Source organism: Ambystoma mexicanum, chromosome 3q, assembly GCF_040938575.1.
Source record: "Ambystoma mexicanum isolate Mex_15411 chromosome 3q, UKY_AmexF1_1, whole genome shotgun sequence".
NCBI lineage: Eukaryota > Metazoa > Chordata > Amphibia > Caudata > Ambystomatidae > Ambystoma > Ambystoma mexicanum.
The window spans coordinates 1042799293-1042820196 of NC_090926.1; the positions used below are offsets into that span (position 1 = coordinate 1042799293).

The following is a 20904-nucleotide window of genomic DNA, read 5'->3' on the forward strand; positions in this document are numbered from 1 at the left end:
TCCCTCCTCTCCCCCTCCCGGGTTTGCACTCCAGTCTAGTTTGGCATGGAATTGGGCTCGTACCCCTCCCTCTCCCAACTTACCCCCGTCCCACCTTGCTCAACTATAAAACACTGCACACAACCCCTTCCCTCCATGCCCTGCCCCAACTGGTGCCCAGCTCCATCCCTGGATCTCAGGCTCCCCCGCGTTTGGTCCTGCCTCGGAATGCCGAGGTCAGGAATCCGGCAGGGTGTCACCGGTCTACTGGTGACCTAACTAATCTAGGGCTGGTTCAGTTACGCTCCTGCACCATTCACTGAGCTCTGGTGCTCAAGGATCATACGTGTATAGCCCTGGTCGCTCTACTCAGACAGGCTGTATCCTGTCCTATATTCTAGTCCCAATGTCTGAGACTGCGACACTGTAGGTGCCACAGTCTCCATGCTACTTATCTGCGCCATCTTCCTTCTGGATGCCTGATTCTTGGGGACAGCTCTTCATGTCCAGCCATTCTGTCGCGTCCACGGGGGGTGGGGGGGGACGGTGTTTATCAAAAAACAGTGTTCTGTTTCCTTTGTTCGTTTTGTCTTTGGCGGGATTCATGAGTGAAGCCGACCTCTGGCTCCAGTATGTCTGGCAGGGCCAGGAAGTGGGGGAGATGCCCAAAACTCCGTGCTTAATCCCCTTGGTTACAGGAATGCACCCAAAGGTGATTGGCCGGCTGGTTGTCCGGCAAGGATAGCCACCCTGCTGTGTGATTGACAGCTAGGCTGGAATGAATGGGATAAAACTGCATAAAAGGCAAGGCTTTTTGGCTTGGAAGGTAGAGTCGACCACTGGACTAAGGAATCCGAAGAAGACCTTGGAAGAGACGCCTGCTGCAACTCCTGGACCGTTGGTTTGCCCGGTGAAGCCCTGCTGCTGTGCTGAATCTCTGAATTTGCCTCGACTAGAGCAGCCCGGCAAGGACGACTTCTCCCCTTAATTTGGTGGGACCAATCGACGGATTTGTTGTGGTTTACCGTCGGTCCAGTGATCTGCGACAAATTATTGAATGTGAGGAACAGAGGGGTGATTCCTGTCCCCAGTTTGGATTTAGCTACATATATATTCTCTGCACTTAATTATCGTTGAATGAGTCGCCCGACAGACCGGCTGTAACCCCAAGCCCAGCACTTGTGCCTTAATCTATGATTCCAAGGTATGCATGTCTGAACATCCTCTCGGAGTTGGCTGTACTTCCGCTGATGCTGTTGGAACCGAAGTGCCAGGGAGAGGAACACCAGATTGTGTGCGTTGCTTTTAAGTTGGACCCGAGCGCCAGGAACTGCCTCCGGACTTCCCTGAAGCAGGACTGACCAAGCCTGCACCACCTCAACATTGCTGGACCCCAGATGCAAAGAAAGTCTAGAGTAGTATCCGAGAACCGCAGCGTTGCTATTTGATGTCAGACGCGAGGAGCTGAAACACTGAAGAACCACTGAATCGAAGTTTGCCCATTGCTGCTGCTGACCTTGCCATTGCAGAGTAGGAGTCTCCAGGCGTCCTCCCTCTTGTCCCCACGACTGAGGCCCAGGAACAACAGGATCTGCAGAGCTGTACAGGTACAGCAGCCAGCTGGAACCATTTCTTCTAACCAGAGGTACTGTAAAGTCTAAGAACTTAGCTCTTGTTGTGTATCCTTGCTTGTTCTCAGTTGAGACCTGTCTTGGTTACATTGCAGAGTTGCTGTAGCTTGGCACCTCACAAGCCTCCCAGCTTGAGGCCCTTCAAGTGTTTTAAACATTGCAAGACTTTTTACCTAACTTCAAAAAAGATCTTCAGCTCCCCTAGACATTGTGCAATTAACATTGGCTGTCCTGGCTCCCTGAGAGACTCTTCTTTACCTCTGACTGTGTTTTGGCCTTTCCCCCAGGAAAGGGTTAATTTTGCTCTACATTGGAAGGTTTCAAAAAGTACTGATCCGTTTTCGAATTATCTGTTAACCTTTGTTTCATTCCTCTATCTTTTACACCAAATTCAGTATTGCTCTAAATGTACCAGTGATAAATGATAAATCAATGTCCAGTGTCCGAGCTATTTAACCCCTTAACTGCCATGGTCCCTCACCTCCCCCCCTTCACCCCCCCCCCAATTCCCCCTCCGTGATTTCTGTTAGGCAGAATCCCTTGCAGTGCCCTTAGGGACCACTACACACGATTAAGACTACAGGTGGAAATACAAGTTTTACCTTTGGTACAAGCCTGTACTACTATGTCAGAGTGGTAGCAGTGGCGGAGCAGCCAGGCTTATCTCAAGAGTATATGAGCAGTAGCAGAGATTACACAAAGGGACCACAATTACTGTGACTCAAGCAAACGCTGACTCAAGGTTTCAGGTAAAAAATATAAGTATATTTATTTTTAAACCAGTCGTTATAAACAAAACACTTGTATTAAACTCAAATAAAAACCACACGTTAAATATACTACAACTAACCAATTCACTTTGTACAAAGTCTCAAGGTAGGTACCCTGTGTTGAATGAACCGGTGTTACGAACAAAACACGTTACCGTGAATACGATTGCGATCACCTTTTGACAGTTCGGTCTACTAAATAAACACGTATCTGTGACATGAATTGCTACCGGGGCAAAAACACACTTAGCACCTGAGATACCCAGAGGGAGTTGGAGGCAAAAATCACAGGCAATATTTTGGTTAGGCAGGCAGAATCAAGAAACACTCAGACAGGAGTTCAAAAGTCAAAGGGCTGGAGCCAGGGTCGAAAGACACCGGCGCCTGTTGCCGAAGATCATACAGTCACAGTTCACGATTCAACGTAGTCAAAAGTACTTCGATATTGTCCATGTTCGGAAGCAAAAGTTATAAGGAGGGAAGACAAGAGCGAGCCTTGGAAATGAAGAAAAGGGATTCATCCAGTTTCCTCAAGTAGAACACAGTACCTTGTTCCAATGGTGCAGCTGGTGCCCTGGCAGTTGTTCCTGTTGGTTCCTCGCAGACCCACGATTCCTGGAGCTTCGTTTTGAAGGAGGACGTCTGAACGGGGACTGCACCCCACAGGGATGAAGCCGGCAGCAGCGACAAGGAATAAAAGGTGCACTCCTTAAAAACAGGAGAGGCTCTTCAGGTGGCTATCCGGACCACTACAGCAGAGTGCAGCAATTTCAACCAAGGAAGAGGATCCTCTGGCTGTGGAAGATGAGCTGGTTATCCCCACCAAGCTCAAGGGAAGAAGACTCCGGACTGGATCTTCTGAGTCGTTGAAGGGAAGATAGCTCAGGACTGCAGCAGGGCTTCACTGGGATGGGGTAGCAGCAGCAGCTGTCGTTCTCTCCGCTTCCCTTCGGTTCCTTGTAGTTCCAGTGGTGACTCTGACTTCTAGCCCAAGAGACCTGCCTTTTATGCGAAAAACCCCCATTCACACAGTCTGGCTGTCAATCACCCAGCAGGGGTGTTGTCCAGCCCGCACAACTACCCTAGCCAATAATGACAAAGTGCGACTTGGGTTTCCTAGGATACCCTGTGCAGGGGGTGACTACACCCCTCCCTCACATTCAGCCCACCTAGATACCCAGGTGCCTTGAAGAGGGCTTCTGAGCAGAAGCCCGCCAAAAGACGGTGAACAAAGAAGGCGAACCTAGTTTGCCACACAAAGGAAAACACAAGAAGGACTTTAACTAAAAGAAATGGCGAATAAACCCAACCGGAGCCAAAAGACGATTTGGTCAAGCGGGTTTAGGTTTGAGGCTAATATAATGGCCAAGAACAGTACCACGTTTATCTAATATAACCGCGGTAGAAAAGTTAGGGTAGATACCACTGCCACCAGCCAAGTCTGTTAAAAGAACGAAACAATGCTCTAGGAGGTACAGATAGAAAGGGATACAAATTAACCCTTTCCGGTCCTCCATGGAAGATGGGGTGTACTGGATCTGTGGTAGATTGGCTAAGTAAAGTTAATGGTAACTTTACCCTTTTCTGGGGGACGGTAGTCGCCTCAGAAATGGAGTCGAGGGAAGTCTCAAAGACAACCCTGTGCCACGGCACTGAAGGTGCTCTGTGACGCACAAAAAGAAGAGGGCTACTGAAGTGGTGCACTTCAGAGTCCACAATCACAAAAACAGGTGGAAACACATAGCAAAACACAGGTAAGAGGGGCGGGGGGGAAAGCTCTCATTCTTACCAAGTGGGAAAAAAATAAACTCCAGAAGTCCAGCAAAGCTGCTGGGGGACTCACTAGGTGAGGGAAATCAGCCATAGATGAGAATGCTCCCTAACAATTTTGGTATGTCGCCATTCAATCCCTTGTAACTTTTTTGGTACATGAGATATCTTGGCCAAATTTGGCCCGTTTTATTCCCACTTGTAGGCGGTCGTAACGCCATCAAGGAATCCTAGTTTTCTGTAGGGGGGTGAGAGAAAATAACCAAAAAGGGAGACAGTTGTGGGTTTTTTCTGAAAATGCCAATAAAATGATGTACAAAGAAGCCTGTGGTTATTTCCTTGTAAGTGCTAGGAACAAATGGGTTGCTGTAAAGAATTTCCCATTTTCCAGGCTTTCAAGAACAGATTGAGTGGAAACCAAAAAAAACATATATTTATATGGTTACCAGCCGCTTTGTGAGAGGTAGACTATTTTGGCCTCTTTTCCAATTGGAAATGCGTGGATGGAATGGAAGAGAAGGGTAGGAAAGCTGAATGGGAAGACAGAAAGGCATACATTATACATCAAGTAGACAAAATTCCAAGTTTAGGAAGGGGTGATTTGCTCAGGTCAGGCAACAAATTCCAGTGTTTGGGGATAAATCAGGAAAATGACAGAAAAAGGTATGTGGTGGACATGGTTGGCAATGGCTTCTGTGAATTTTGAGAAAAACAATGCTCTGCTACATTCCCCCGACACTTCCATTTAGTAAATCGCCCATTTGTCGTAATGTTTCACAAAACAAGCATTACCACAAGCCAAAAACTGATCCATGGTACACAAGTTTTTTTCTGCTTGCGGCCTAAACAGACGTACTTAGCATGTGTAAATAAGGAAAACAAATGTGGTGAGGAAGAGCAAGCATACATTTTTTGAAAGAGCAAAGACGGACCTTTTGAAGGGTAGATGACTTGTGCAGGTTACAAAAGTGTATAGTGCCTAAAGCAGTGACTAATTGTAGGTCACATTTGGGAAATTAAAGGGTTGTGTGACAAAGTGCAGCAGCAAATGTGTCGAAACGTTATGAAAACCCACACAAATGTCATACCTTCCCGTTCCCACAGGTGTCCTGACGAAAATGGTACCTCACATGTGTGGGTGCACCTACCTGGGCACAAAGGGAAAAGCCTAACCACTGGTAACCCCAAGTCATTTGGCAGAGCAGACTTTGAGAAATGTTGCTCTTGTGGACAACCTACAGATTTGGGCCTAGGGTGTCGAAGCCACCAAGGAAAACTGGGAACCCCATGCACTTCTGAAAAGAAGACACCTGTGGGCACCCCCCTTTCCACTAAAAACATCCATGGTGGTTTAGTGGCTTTTTTGTTTTTCCCCTTTCCTAGGGGCAGATGGGCACATTAGTATGCCCATCTGCCCCAGGGCAGGCAAAACATACTGCCCCGTATATTGGGGGGCCATTCCAATGTCTTCTGGTGGCCCTCTCCCACCCGACCCCATATTGATGGGGGGGCATCTCATCTACTCCTTCATGAGATGCCCCCCATCCATTTGGGGGTGGCGGCAGAGAGGACCTCCCCCTTTCCACTAAAAACATACATGGTGTGGGCTACATGAGTTGCCTCCCCATCCACTTAGGGTGGCTAGTGGAGTTCTTTTTTTGTTGCTCCTTCCCTGGGGAAGATGATCACCCATCTGCCCCCAGGGTATTGGCCCCATGCTTTCGGGGCCTGGGGGGGGGGGGCTGCTTGCATAATAAGCAGCCCCCCACTTCAGAAACAGATCCCTGGTGGTCTAGTGGGCATTGCTGTGCATGGATCGTGCGCTCTGCACCCAATTCGCGCCCAGCAAGGTCTCCCCTTTCCAGCGACCCCTCCCTCGATCTGAACAATGCCGCAGATCGAGGGGGAGAAAGGTGGAGACCCTCATTTTCATTGCGGCAGCCGAAAATGGCGGCCGCAATGAAAATTACTTTGTTTCATATTGGCGTGCATTATGAACGCCGATGTGAAAATGAAAGAAATCCAACCCCTCACGTAGCCCAGAGGTTGTATTTTATTTTTGCAGGGATCGCATACAACAGAATGCCAAAAAGGACGTGCTATCTCGTCCTTGGCACTACAAAATTAATGTCAAGGATGAGATACCTCGTCCTTGGCATTTAAAAGGTGAAGTCTCATGAAGTGTCTGTGTGCCATCCCCCACAACGGGTATCATCTGATTTAGAGAAGCAGTGTTTTGAAGTGTATTATAAGTGTTACATATATTGCTCCCTTCTGAAAAAGGCCTATACAACTGACTGTGGAATAAATTAATAATTGTTTTATCAAGAAACCTTGAGTGTGAGAGTTTATTTGAGTAACTGTACTGTGAAACTGTGTCACAACATTACTGCTCACATTGACCCCTCTTGAGATGAACCTGGCTGCTCGGCCACATTTCCAACCTGTGTAGTTCAGACCTATACCAAAGGTTGGGTCCCTATTGCCAGGAGGTCAGGGTTGTTGTAGTGCACCCAAAGGGTACTGCATTCAATCTTGCCTAACACTGTTCTTTTCTTTAAAAAAAAGTCTATGCTTTGGTCTCTGTACTTTAAATCAGTGTTTTTTTATGTGTTTATATGTTCTGTGATAGTACTCAGTTCCCCCAGGATTTATCTGGGCCTATTTTGTATTTTAAATACATAATTTCTTTTTTACAATACATAGTGTGTCTGTGTTTCTTTGAACCATATGTGTATTACAATTTCTCTGTAATGATTCTACAGCCCTCTCTCCCCCCCTAAAATGAGCCTGGCTGCTCCGTCCACACTACCATATAGTCAGGTGGTACAGCCTTATACGAAGTCTTGTACTGTCTCAGTTGAATGGTTTTGCTAAGACTTTAGAAACACTCTACTAACAGCAAAGTAGCATTCTGAAGTATCCCTGCAAAGGTTTGGCAAGGATGTAAGAAAAAGCTGCACTCTTATTCAAGGAGCATGTGTAAAGTAAAGGAAATCCTTCAGATAAAATTTTGACGTTTGCAATAAAAAGTTTTTTAGGGAGTAAGAATGTTTTAACTGTAAAACAGAAATGTTTCATTATAAACATGTATTTGCACCAACCAACGCATTCGTGCACAGTGAAAGATGTGTATTTACCTCTTCATATCGGGCATTAATAATTTTAGTTTCTTCCTGGGGCACTACGTGTACTACTGGTCCAAACCTATCCTTGGAGCGATGTGGATGAAAGCAGGAGGATCTATCTGTGTCCTAATTTTGAACGGGATGTTTGTACTCCCTAATTGAATTTTTTTTTAATGAATGTGTGTCTATTTTTAGTGAGCAGATGTTGCTGATACCACTTATCTGTAGGGGTGCTGCTAAGTCTTCAACTCTGAATTCCTGGTTAAGTTCTTACCAAATGTTAGGCTACATTGCTGGGGCAAGATCCTAGATTGCTGTTACTTCCAGATGACTAACGTTTGCTATAGTTGAGGGCTTCCTTGCTCTCCGGGCATTGAGCAGTGGGTATGTGTTTTTTGGTATTCCTGGAGAGGAGCATGCTTTGACTGAAAATACTTTTTAGTTGGGGAAATAACAAGACTCCATTGGCTGAGGCCTAGGAAATCCTGCGCCACAGGGAAATAGCAAGTCTGGAAGGGCCTAGCAGTCGCATGTATCTATCAGGGTTTGAATTTTTATATACCAAATGAGTGAATTCTTGTAAGCATGGTCGGCCAAGGGACAACATGGAGGCGGGGCTGTGTACGGATAAGGCAAATGCAACTTGTGATCTACAGAGATCCATCTTTCTAAGAAGGTTCTTTTCATTAATTATTTGCCAAAATGTAATTTGAAGGGTACTTTGTTGGACAATTGATGAGTGTTGAATCTCATCCGTTCAGGATCCAGCAATCTCCAGCAGTGGACCTCCTGGATCCTACAAGCCCTACGATGATGGTCTGAAGAGGGGGGTGTTTATCACTAATTCTACCGGACAGCCCTTGATTGGGAAGGTAAGTGAGATAAAGGCCTACTATCAAGTGACCAACACAATTGGCCCTAGAGGCATTTGGTACAGAATGTATAGAGGAGCCTGGAGCTTGACGTGGGTCTTTAAACACAGTCATTGGCTGAGGAGTGCACTGAGCTCTGCTTAAACCTGCCCCAAATGTTCTTGCATGATTAAGAAATATTAAATGATTTGTTTTATACAGACCGTAATTCATAAAGCGTATGGCTTTCTGGGCTTGAATACCATTTTATACACATTGTGAGAACAGGTGGAAATCGCACAGGGGGAATTGAATTGTCCTACCAAGATTCTCAGCAGGCAACTGAGTTTATTGTATCTTGAACCTGTCGGGGGTTCCTCTCTCCACCCTCAAATTGTTTGTGTTCTTTTATTACTAATCAACTTAATGGCGCTGCTACCTTTTTTCATTGAGTGGAAATGCTCACTTACCTTTCCTTTCAATTCGACAGTCTAAGAATAGATGACGAGCAGTTTCTAAGACCCCCCAGCTTATTACAAAGTCTACATTGGGTGTTAGATTCTTCAATCAGATTCTTTCTCTCAGAACCACTTTAGTTGAAAGAATATTCCATCTAAGTTTCAGGAGAAGGGAACGATAATAACGGTTCGGAAATGGTGTCATAATAAATGAGTGTTCCTCTTTTCCTGTGATCATATTAAATATCATTGAGGGGTAAGAATGTAATTTTTCAATTGTATTATTCCAATCATGAGTATAGAGAAGTTTTTTAACTTTGTCTGGATTGGTCATTAGTGTTTCCCTGTCAGTAGACAGATCCATTAGTGTCTTATCACAAAGATCCCTGAACTTGGTAAGATAAACATTCCCAACTGGCAGCCCTGAAAAAAAAGAATTTTCCCTAGGTCGACATAAAGGGAATCGCCTTTTGGACAAGGAAGAGAACGAAATGGGGCCTTAGCCCGCCAGAGGGATTTAGCTCTTAGCAAGACCAGGCCCAGTTCAAACCTAATAGCCACAACCGGAATATTATTGGGCAATTGCAACACTTTTCTCCAAATAATACCTTCTGTGGTATCCCAGAAGGTCTGAATATCTATGAAGTGGAGCTCCATGCAATATATCAACTTTGGCACGACTTTCCCCTCAAAGAAATCCACAGCTGGCTTTAGGGAGAATCTTCCCTATCTTTTATCCAGTTTAATAGTCTGGGTTATAAGTGGGATATCCTTATGCTTGATACAGTCTAAGTTCATAGACCGATGGTTGAGCCAGAATCAAAAATCCCAAATACACAATTTGTGTGCTCTTACAATAGGTTCCCCTCCAATTTTCCATTCTAGTCTTTTCCCCGGTTTTCCCCTTAGAGATCACCAATATGCAGGTTTTACTTCGGTTAATTTTTAGCCCATTAATTTCCACATATTCAAACTTGTAGATCAGTCGCTGTAGTCCGACCCTGGTATGATCAAACGGGAGGAAATCATTGGCATAAACCAACCACGAAAAGCTGATTTCCCCCAATTTAGCGCTCACCAGCCCAGCATCACTGAGAAATTCACTGGCGTCTGCTATATAGATGATGAAGAGACAGGGTGCCAAAGAGCAACACTCTCTCGCACGCATACGGGTTCTCATTCTACTAGATAGATTACCCTCCATATTCAGGCGTACATGTAAACCCATATTTTCATACATGGCCATTATGAGCTTCAAAAGGCCTTCAGGGATGCCCCACTTAGAGTTTAGCCCAGAGTTGGGATCTAATAACTGAGTCAAACGCAGTTGACAAATCGATATAGGCAACATACAGAGACCCACCGTATTTACTCCATACTGAATCTTGAAGAGCAGTAAAGATTAAACCATTTAAATTAGTAGTGTCCGGCACTGAACCCTGTCTAATATTTATTCAATATGTGTTTCTTCATCAACGTGTGATATCAGCAAAGAAGCAAATAACTTACAATCTGCATCAATCAATACGATCGGTCTATAATTTTTAGCGATATTCCGTTCACCTCTCTTGAAAATAGGGATTATATGTGCAGTCTGCCAACTAGTAGGTATTGTGCCACTCCCCACCACATTTCTAAATAACATAGTGAGTATATGGGCCCACATTTCTGGTAACGCTTTCAATGTTAGTCCATTTGGACCGGGAGCCCATGAGTTCTTGGCTTTGATAATTAGGTACCTCCCCATATTAGATGGTCGGTCCCAGTGAGTATTGTTTTTGCCCTCCTTAACTATAGCTTGGTACCCCTCTGCCCCTTGTCCAAATAGCTCAGAGAAAAATTCAACCCATTGTACCTCTGATACACTATTCAATTGATCAGTTACTAAGCGAGTATCTTGAGCATTAAGTAGACCCCAAAAAGCCCTGAGATCTCTTTTCACCAGAAAACGTAGCATCATCTCAGCATCTTTTTGGAGCATGCTACTTTTTTTTAGCAATATAGAAATTCTTATATTTCTGTCGGATAGATCTAATCCTTGCATTTTTGCCTGATTGGTCAATGTTTAGGTTAGGGGTTTCTCTGAGCGACTTCAACATATGGGACTTTTCCTTAGCCACTCCTTCATCAAACATATGCAGATGCTTTCTTTTAGAGGGACCCTTTCTTCAACGATCACAGGCCCTACCATGTAGATCCTTCAAGACATTATCATAATGTGGTACATTAAATACCTCTTGTTTCCATAGATAAGAGGTATTATTCAGAGTGTGCATCAGTTGTCCATTGAAAAGTTTTATATTTGCCGGGGACCAGCAAACACCTGTACCTTGTCCCACAGTTCTCTGGTTACTAGTGCCCCCTATAAGACTTTAGGCGGTAGAGAGAAATGGACATTCAAAGTACCATGATCACTCCAATTATTGAAATTCATATAGACTTCAGCGGATAATGGAACCAGAGATACATCTACAAAAAGAGTCTATAGTTGATGTAGTCAGACCCCTCCGCCATGTTGGAAGTAGCGGGCGGGTAAGATCAGAGGCTCCATTAAGATATACAAGGCCCACAGATTCCAGGGAAAGGTTCCATAGTCTACCCCAAAGATATTTATGGCCCCTACATGAAAGATCCCCCATTTCCTCACCCAGATTCCCATAATCATCTTCAGGTGTGATAGAACAATCTGAGTTTAAATCCCCGGCAAGGATCACTTTCCCGACAGTATTTGTAGTTTTCCAAACTAAAATCACTTCTGTTATCCTTTCTAGAAAAGACTCTAAAGGTGCTATGCCTGGTTGCCAATAGATAATAGAATATCCCCCAGGTCCTCTTTTGAGGAGACCTTAACCGCCAAAATTCTTAAGGCATATCGGGAATCGGCATAGTCGAGAGTCCAATAGTAGACTTCCAACCTATAAGTAGTCCCCCAGAAGCTCTACCCCCCTGGCTAGGTTTAGCAGATTGGGGACAAATTTCAAAACAATCAACAAAGGGGTTCGAAAGCAACCAAGTTTCCTGAAGAAAGAAACATTCATTGAGTTTTAACATGTAAACTGTATCAATGTTTGTAAGTAAATGTAGGTTCCCGCTAGTATTCCAGGAGAGGCACCTCAGGGTACTAGTATGGGGTTAACTCAATCAGAGGAACCGATCTTCCCATACTATGGTCAGTTCCACAGAGCTGAGGTAATTTGAGCCCAGTCCCGTGCATCTCTATAGTTCCTTCTAGGAGAATGCCTCCATTGGTGTCGGGTATATCTTTCTGGATGATAGACCATTGTCAGATTTCCTCTGTATTCCCCAGTTCTTTCAGCTTTGATGGAAGTTTGTATAGAGTTTACAGTCTTAATTGCAAAACCCAATTCTCTCAGGCCGTCAATTTGTCCGATTACCAGATCAAGAACCACTCTTGATTTAAAGACAATATTAGTTGGATCCATTTGTGCCTTAATTGGGAAATAGATCATTTCTAAGGCATAGCTGGACACCAACGACAGTGCTGGTAATTGGTCAAAGATTTTCTACAGGCATATTGGCATATCGGCCCCCAGAGACTGGTTAACTGTAGCATATCTAGAGGTTCTTTGTTTGCCGAGATTTGAATGGGACTATCAGATTTGTCCTTAAAAAATGGATTTGTTGAGTCATCTTGGATTTCATGACCCTTAGCGCCCCTTAAGATTGTCCCCCGTGTATATGTGTGCCTAAATGTTTTCTATCCTGGATAAGAAAAGATCCAGGATTTGTAGACCTCGTCTGAATGGAGTCTAAGGTCTTTGGGACATATAATTCTCCCATTACCTTAGGTCCAGTTAGCAAATACCCCAAAAGAGATAGGGGGTCACTCGAATGGGCCCTTGCGACATATCTCACCTGACCGGTGTTAGGGAGAATTGTCAGAAATGTGCTAATTCCCTTCCCAACTTTGCTGGATTTTGAGGACTTGCTTTTCATACCTGGAAAGAGTGTGAGCCTTTTTTTCCCACTCTTTCATGTGTTTTGATGTGTTTTACATTTGTGTTCTTTGATTATGGAGTTTTAGATAACTCCATTGGCATAATCTTTTCATGTGTGTAACACTGCACCCTCAGTGCCGTGACACAGGGATGTCTTTTAGACTTCCCAAAGGTTTAAATACCTTCTCTGGGATTTACTACTGTTTCCCAGAGAATGTAAAGTGAAATTGACTTTAATAGTCTTTTCCAAATTCATAGTCCCAGCACACACCATCTTACAATGGAGTGCTGGAGGGGTTACATAGTATCACCTGTGTCTAAACACTCATGTAGCAGTCAAATGCTACCCTTTCCTATTGAAAAGGCTGGTGGCAGTGGTTTTACAACGAACTACCATGATTTTTCCTGACCACGAACACCAGTAGCTAAAATTCACGGGAGCCATGTTTTTCAAGATGGCGCCTTAAGCCCCCCCCCCCCCCCCCCCCTTTTTTTTTTTCTTTTTTTGGAAATGTCCTTCTAGTGTGTCTCTGCGCCAAACTAGGTTTGGTCCTTTTGTCCGTGTGCCTTTGGCGGGCTTCAGGACTGAAGGTCCGCCCTTGGCGTCTGAGAGACTGGGGTGGGCAGGAAGTGAAGGAGGTGCCCGAAACTCAGTGCTTAGTCTCCTAGGAGACCCAAATTCTCTCTGGCGTGATTGGCTGACTGTCCGGCAAGGACAGCCACCCTGCTGGGTGAGTGACAGCTGGGCTGAAATGAAAGGGAGAAAACGGTTTAAAAGGCGAGTCTCCAGGACTGGAAGGCAGAGACGACCACTGGAATGAAAGTACCGAAGACGAGCTGGAAGAGGACAGCTGCTGCAACCACTGGACCGTTGGTTTGCCTGGAGAAGCCCTGCTGCAGTTCCGAATTGCCAAACTCCATTCGACAGAGAAGCTCCTTCAAGCCGGCTTCTTCCTTTGAGTTGGTGGGACCAATCAACTCATAAGACACCTGGATACCATTCTCAAGGTTATATTTAACCAGGGAGAGGAACACCAGATCGTGTTCTTGAATCTACAGCTACTGGATCTGACGTGACTCCATTTTTTTTGCTTTCTTCAACGATCCCGTCCAGTGCAGGAGTCCCCCGACGTCGTCCCTTTTGTCCCCCCGACTGAGGCACAGGAACACCGAGATTTGCAGGAACTGCCCAGAACCACAGCAACATTTTATTTTTTTTGTTTTTTTTTTACAAAAAAGTACTATGCCAACCCAATTGAGAGAACACCACTCTTGCTGAGAAAGTTTGTGAAACTTTCCCAACTTGCAGGCCTAATCAGCTTGTGACCCCACAAATGATTCTTTTTTGCCTGAACTACTTCTGAGAACTTTTGCAATGACTTTACCGTTTGATAACAGAACTGCTCTTTCCTATCCAGAACACTAGCCCATTGACTTTGGCCTGGCCAATTGACTTGAACTATTCTGGTGAACTGAAACTATTTGCACTGCCTAGAAAGTATATATAATCTATTCTACTTACTTTTGTCCTTTTTGCTCACTGCTAAGTAACTGAACTGCAATTTGGCTCCATTTTCAAAGGAGCTCCAAATGTCTCAAAAACCTAGAATTTTGTATTGAAGTGTATTGATCTATAATATGGTCTTCTTCTAGGTAAATGTTTTATAAATGATTGTGTAAATAAATTAATAAGTGTTTTACCAAGAAACCTTGAATATAAGCATCTACTTGAACACTGTGATTGAAAGTCCTTTGTGTAACTACTTGTACTGCTCGCATGCACTCTTGAGATATGCCTGGCTGCTTAGCTCGCTACCAACAAACTGTGTGGTACAGACTTATACCAAAGGTTTATCTTGCTTACACCTGTAGTCCTAATTGTGTGTGGTGGTCCCAGAGGACTAACAACCGGCTTTTTGAGAGTTTTGAATATCATCATTAATTTCCTTATTAGCACCTGGAGTATTGAAAATACTTTTCACTGGAGTAGACTTCGCCGTATATTATTCCTGTAGAAGTTGTTCTGCCGAGGCAATATTAACGACGATTGGGATGTGGCTATTTATAGGAATCTGATTATCCAAGGAAATTGGGTTAGTTATCAAGTTCTCATTTTGGGCATTATCAAGTAACTGCCCTCCATCTTCAGTTTCGGTCACCTCTATTTTATCAAAAGGATTTGTGCTTATATGATGACCTGACTGTTCATTGGAGGGTACAGTTAATAGTTGCCCTATATTATCCCCAGGCGCAGAATTTTTAAAGGTAAGTTAGTCTGTATATCTATAGCAGCTTTCAGAGGAATAGATTTTTTTCCCATCAGCCATAGTGCCTAAATTGGGAGTCGGCTACACTCCTTTTTCCTCCACAGTCCCTAAACAGGCAATAGAATTACCTTGATCTGCATCGATGGGTACCTCCACCGAATTGGAGTCCACTTCACCCTTATATTGTGAAGTCTTCCCTTTTGGGGTTTGATAACTTTGGTAAATCAGATTTTTGAAAAATGTATTAGTTAGCGCTGACCTTTTTAAATTTTCACATGTCTCTAAAACTTGTAAATGGTTGCAAATTGTAGTCCGCTCTGCATGACCTAATTTAAATGTATGTGCAACTTTGTTTTTTTTGTAATCAAATGTTGTCATTTTTGTAATGCATCAAATCGCCATTATTTCGTTACAGTTTCAACAAGAAAACACTTGGTTCATCTCAGTGTTCAAGATGTCTTCTCCCCTCTCACTCCCCCCATGCATAGTCCATAACCAAAATATAACAAATAGAATGAAACACAACCTCCTTCACATTCGCATCTGCCTTGCACCTCCATAAACCCCCACTGGTCCCCCCACCCCACTCAGCGTCCATACCTAGTGAAAAATGGGAGCCATTCGCCCTCTATGTGCATGCAGGTTTCATCCAGCAAGTGCGTAAGGTACTCCATGTCATAGATTGTTTGCGTCTTCTGCACCCACTCTCCGAAGGGGGACCCCTTCCCTTTTTCCAGTGCTGTGCCACACAACTGCGTGCAGCCACTAGCAAGGTTCACATCATGTGACCCTTTTCTTCTGCATTGTTGTGCACCATCTCCACCCCAAACAGCAGCAGGCTTGGCTATTGCTCTTTGTATCCTAATAACAACACTTCTTTCCAATACCTCTACATATAGGAACATACCCACCACATGTGAAAATTGTCAGCCTGCGCCTGCTTGCATCACCAGCATCTCAAGTCCACCCCTGTGTACATTTTTGCTAACCGCGTCAGCAGGTACTGCCAGCGATAGATTATCTTGTAGGCCTGCATTCTGTATTGCAGAACCCGCATGGATTTCATGACCCCCCTACAGATGGTCACCCATGTCTGGTCTGAGATGTCTAGAAGTCCCTGTCCCACTTATTCCTTACTGGTAGACTTTCTGCGAGATTGCCCTGCTTCAGTTCCGTGTATTTCCTTGATATGCACCCTTTAGTCCCACTACCTTGCAACAAGATCCCTTCGAATGGGGTTAGTACCCTGCGAACTGCGCCCCTTTAAGTTGTAGATGGCGGAAGACTGAAAGTTTACCTATACTAAGATAATCCTCTAACCTGGCCATGGGTAGAAAATCCCCACTCTCCCATAACTGGTCTGCCCTTGATAGTCCCATCTCATACCAAGCCTGATAGCGCCCTGGTTCAGCAATCTCATCGCGCAGGGGTGGTGCCCATATACAACTGAGTGGCGATGTCAACGATGAGAGCCAGTGAGCACCTCCCCCTTCCCTCCACACTGATCAAAATACTGCCAGAAGCTGGTGTGTCGGCACCCTTTGGGGGAATATCTATTTGCAGGACCCAGAACCATTCTGCCAGCGTGACCGGTGTCAGGACTTGGTTGTCCATGTGGATCCATTGCTTCTCAGTGGTTGTGTCCGTATGGTCCACCATGATCCGCAGTTGTGCTTCTTTATAGTATGCCACCAGATCGGACCCACTCCTCCCCGGACTGAACCAGTGTTCTGTATGCCACCCTTGGTCTCGCACCCGCCCACAGGAAACATAGCAGGGCCCTCTGGATCTTGGCCAAGAAGGTGGATGGGACCACTATCTGGAGCATTTCGAATCAAAATGGGAACTTGTGGGCAATACAATTAAGACAGGCCGCCCAAGAGTGTGAGCCACCCCGACTGATGCAGGTCTAGCTGTATCTTATCCCAAAGTGGGATGTAGTTTTTGTCGGAGATCCGCCATTTCTATAGTGACTTCCACTCCCAAGTATCTGAACTCCTCTTTTTGTAGCTTGAACCCTATGTCTCTCAGGTCTCCATCTTCCCCCGTCCCATTCCCGACCCAGAACTTTACTGACTTCTCGCGGTGGACCTTGTACCCTGATATTTCTCCATATGTTCGGAGACCTTGGTGGAGCATGGGGATCGAGGTCCTTGGTTCCATAACCGAGGAGCGCATCATCCACAAAGACTCGCTTTGTATTCTGTTATCCCCCCCCCCCTTCTAGGTGGACTCCCCTTACCTCAGAGTTGTTCCTTACCTCTATTGCCCAGGGTTCCATCGCTAACGCATATAACTTGGGGGCAGAGAGGGCATCCCTGTCTGGTGCCCTAGCTCAAGTGTATCGCCCTCGAAACCCCTCCATTGACCACCACTCTTGCCTGTGGCGCAGAGTACAGGGCCTCATCCACCCCATCCAACTAGTCCCCATACCAATCTTCCCCAGTACCCCCCCTTCATGAATGACCAGTTCACCTGGTTAAAGGCTTTTTCATCATCTGGTGAGAGGAGCACTGCCCCTCTTCTCACCTCTGGGGCCTGGAGTATGTGTAGAGTCTTGCGCATGTTGTCCGAGCCCTGCATGTTCTGAATAAACCCTGACTGGTCAGCGTGCACCAACCTAGCAAATGACATGAATATCCTAGCAAATATCTTGTCATCGGTATTCAACAGGGAGATGGGGCGGTATGAACCGCAATATGTTGGGTCCTTACCTTGGTCGAGTATGACTGCGATGAGTGCTTCCAGAAAGAAGGGGGGGGATATCCTCTGCAGTTTGGATTGAATTAAAGAGGTTGGCTATGGGTCTCGCTAGCAGTTCCTGGTACTGTTTTTTTTAAAAAATTTTTTTTATAAAAGGCTGAGATGTAGCCATCTTCCTGTGGCGCCTTCGCCGACTTTGTGGGTAATGGCCTCGACACTTCCTTCACAGTAATTTCCACCCCTAGGGTAGACCTTTCCCCATCAGTCATTCTCGGTATTGGGAACCTCCCCAAGTATTCATGTATAGCCCGCCCTTTTTCTCCTCGGGGCTGCTCATACAGGCCCTCGTAAAAACTGAGCAAAGCATTCGGGGATGTCGCCCTGGCCCACCAAAATATTCCCCTCTGGCACCCGTACGCGTGCCACTCTTCTCTCCACTTTTCGTTCTTTTATTCTGTTGGCTAGTAGGGTCCCTACTAGATCGCCTCTTTCATAATATTGCTGTTTGACGTATTCAGTTTCCTGCAGCACTCTGAGGAAAATACAACAAGCTCTGAGAATGGTGCCCAGGTGGCTTAGTGTCGAGTTGATTGGTCCCACCAACTCAAAGGGAGAAGTCATCCTTGCAGGGCTTCTCTGTTGAGATGAACTTATTGATTCGGACCTGCAGCAGGGCTTCAACGGGCAAACCAATGGTCCAGGAGTTGCAGCAGTCGTCCTCTTCAAGTTCGTCTTCAGTTTTTTCATTCCAGTGGTCAACACTGCCTTCCAAGCCAAGAGACTCGCCTTTTATTCAGTTCTCCTCCATTAATTCCAGCCTAGCTACCGTCCTTGCCGGACAGTCAGCCAGCCAGCCAATCACACCAGAGTGCATTTGGGTCTCCTGGGAGACTAAGCACATGGAGTTTCGGGCTCACTTCCTGCCCACCCCAGACACTCAGACGCCAGAGGCGATCTTCAGTCCTGAAGCCCGCCAAAGGCGAAGGAACAAAGGGACCCAACCTGGATTGGCGCGCAGAAACACTCTAGAAGGACCTTTCCAAAAAGAAATGGCGAAAAAAGAAGACGGGGACCTGTTTAAACAAAGGGGGCTTAAGACGCTGTCTTTAAAAAAACATGGCTCCCATGATTTAACGCTGTTGGGAAAAATCCTAGTCGTTTGTTGTAAAAACCACTGCCACTAGCCATTTGGAGAGGAAAAAGTAGCATTTGACTGCTACATGAGTTTCTAGACACAGGGGATACTAGGTAACCCCTCAGGCACTCTAGTAAGATAGGGTGTGCAGGGTCTAGGAATTTAAAAAGAATAGTAAAGTCAATTTCATGTTACAAAACCCACCTCAACTCATGGTACACACCACATTTAAATGCAAGGCATCCTGGAGACTACTACCATCCGGGGATGACAAAATGAACCTCAGAACTATAACTGCTCTCTACAAGAGTGAAATAATTCTAGCCAAATGCGAAACCTATAACACCATAATTTCACAAGCTAACTGAAGTATGAAGGAACTCTTTGCTATCTTGAAAGAACTAGAAGCTCCCATCCCAGTGTCCGACCATTGTGTTAAAGATAAACCCTGGTACTCCAACATACAGTTAGCACTAGCCAACAAAGTTACGACATTACAAGCTAAAATTGCCAAGAAAAAGGAGTCACTTACCCCAACTACTCCGCCGAAAGTCCTGCCCACACCACCTAATACTACATGCCCCCGCTGCTTCAAGTTCTCTAAAGTCTCTATCATCGAGACTGAAAAAAAAATTATTCTATCGCTCAAACCTTCAAACTGTCAGGGAGATCAATGTCCTGCCCAACTGATAAAGGACGCAGCCACAGAGACCTGGCTCCCTTTATCACAAAAGTTATCAATGCCTCTTTCTCCTCAGGCACCGTACCAAGTAACCTCAAAGAATCTTGGGTGCTCCCCCTAGTTAAAAAACAGTTAGACCCGGCCATTCCTACTAACTACCGACTGATCACAACAGTACCCTTCCGAAAATGATAGACTAAATGGCTTACTCACAAATACAGAAACATCTGGAATCCAACCTTTTACTGGGTGCTCGCCAAGGTTTTCGGCCCCAACATGGGACAGAAACAGCCTTAATAGACCTCAAGGCACAGATTGACAAGCTCGGGGATAGGGGGAATTCAGCATTACTCCTCCTTTTGCACTTATCAGCTGCATTCGACCTGGTGGACCACAGGGTCCTGTGCAGCCATCTGGACTCGGCGGTCACTTTTCTGAAGAAGCCACAGCATGGATAGAATCCTTTCTAAATAATAGGACTATGGGCCTCATTACGAGTCAGGCAGTAACCATGCTGGAAATTCCAGCAGGTTACCGCCGGACTCGTATTAACATTCCACCTCTGTGATTGCCAGAATCACCAGGGCATTACAACCCCAGTGACCCGGTATTTCCGGAGGCAGAATTCTGTTGTGGAAGTGGAAACACCGGCACCATGCCGTAATGGTGCCAGTGTTTCCATGTCCGCCTGCAGACAGGTGGTGTTAATCCCGCCAGTTCAGACCTAGCGGGAGTGACCCCTTCCGCCTGCAGAACTCTTAATCAGCCGGTCCGGAAAGAACAGTGGTGGCGGATTTACCACCACCACCGTTCTTTCCGGACCGGCTGACTCGTAATGAGGCCCTATGAGTCTTCTCCCCCATCGCGGCTGTGGAGCCCATCCCCATTACCTGCGGAGTTCCCCAGGGTTCATGCTTCTCACCTACCTTACATAACATTTTCACGACTACACTAACTATGCAGATGATACTCAGATTCTCCTACCACTTACTGGTGATTATGACAAGGATTTGGCCTTGGTGAATATGATATATCATCATCCAGGCATGGATGGCTACCCATGGACTATCCCTGAATGATGAGACTGAGATCAACATCCTGGGTACCTCTGCATCCCTCAAAAAATAGGGACCCAAATATTCTTCTTTCAACATCAACAATAACCCTATCACTGTTGCTAATGAGGTGAAAACCTTGGGCTTCTACCTGGACTCTACCCTCTCCTTTAATAAACAGGTTAATGCAATGGCACCTGCCACTGCATACACCTGTAAATTGATCAGAACAGGCAAACCATTCCTGTCCACAGTTGCATCACCTTAGCCAGAGCACTTGTTCTGTCGAAGCTGGATTACTGTAATTCTCTTTACATTGGGGCCAATAAGGAAATCATCAAAAAGATCCAGTCCCTTTAGAACAACTCCCTTAGAGCTGCACTTGCTAGGAGAGATCATATCTCTGATACCAGAAGAGCTAATAATTGGCTCTCAACATCCAATAAAATCCAGCTTGTGGCGTGTCTCACACATAAATGTCTAAATAACGCTGTGCCTTGTTATCTCGCAGAGAGA

At 45.4% G+C, this 20904-nt stretch overlaps 1 protein-coding gene across 1 annotated transcript in view; it reads left to right on the forward strand.

The window, feature by feature from the left end:
- GAA (alpha glucosidase) overlaps positions 1 to 20904 on the forward strand; it is a 752056-nt gene that overhangs the window by 421879 nt on the left and 309273 nt on the right. The window contains exon 9 of the mRNA XM_069655240.1: positions 8040 to 8150. Within this exon, the coding sequence (XP_069511341.1) occupies positions 8040 to 8150 (111 nt within the window). The remainder of the gene's footprint in view (positions 1 to 8039; positions 8151 to 20904) is intronic.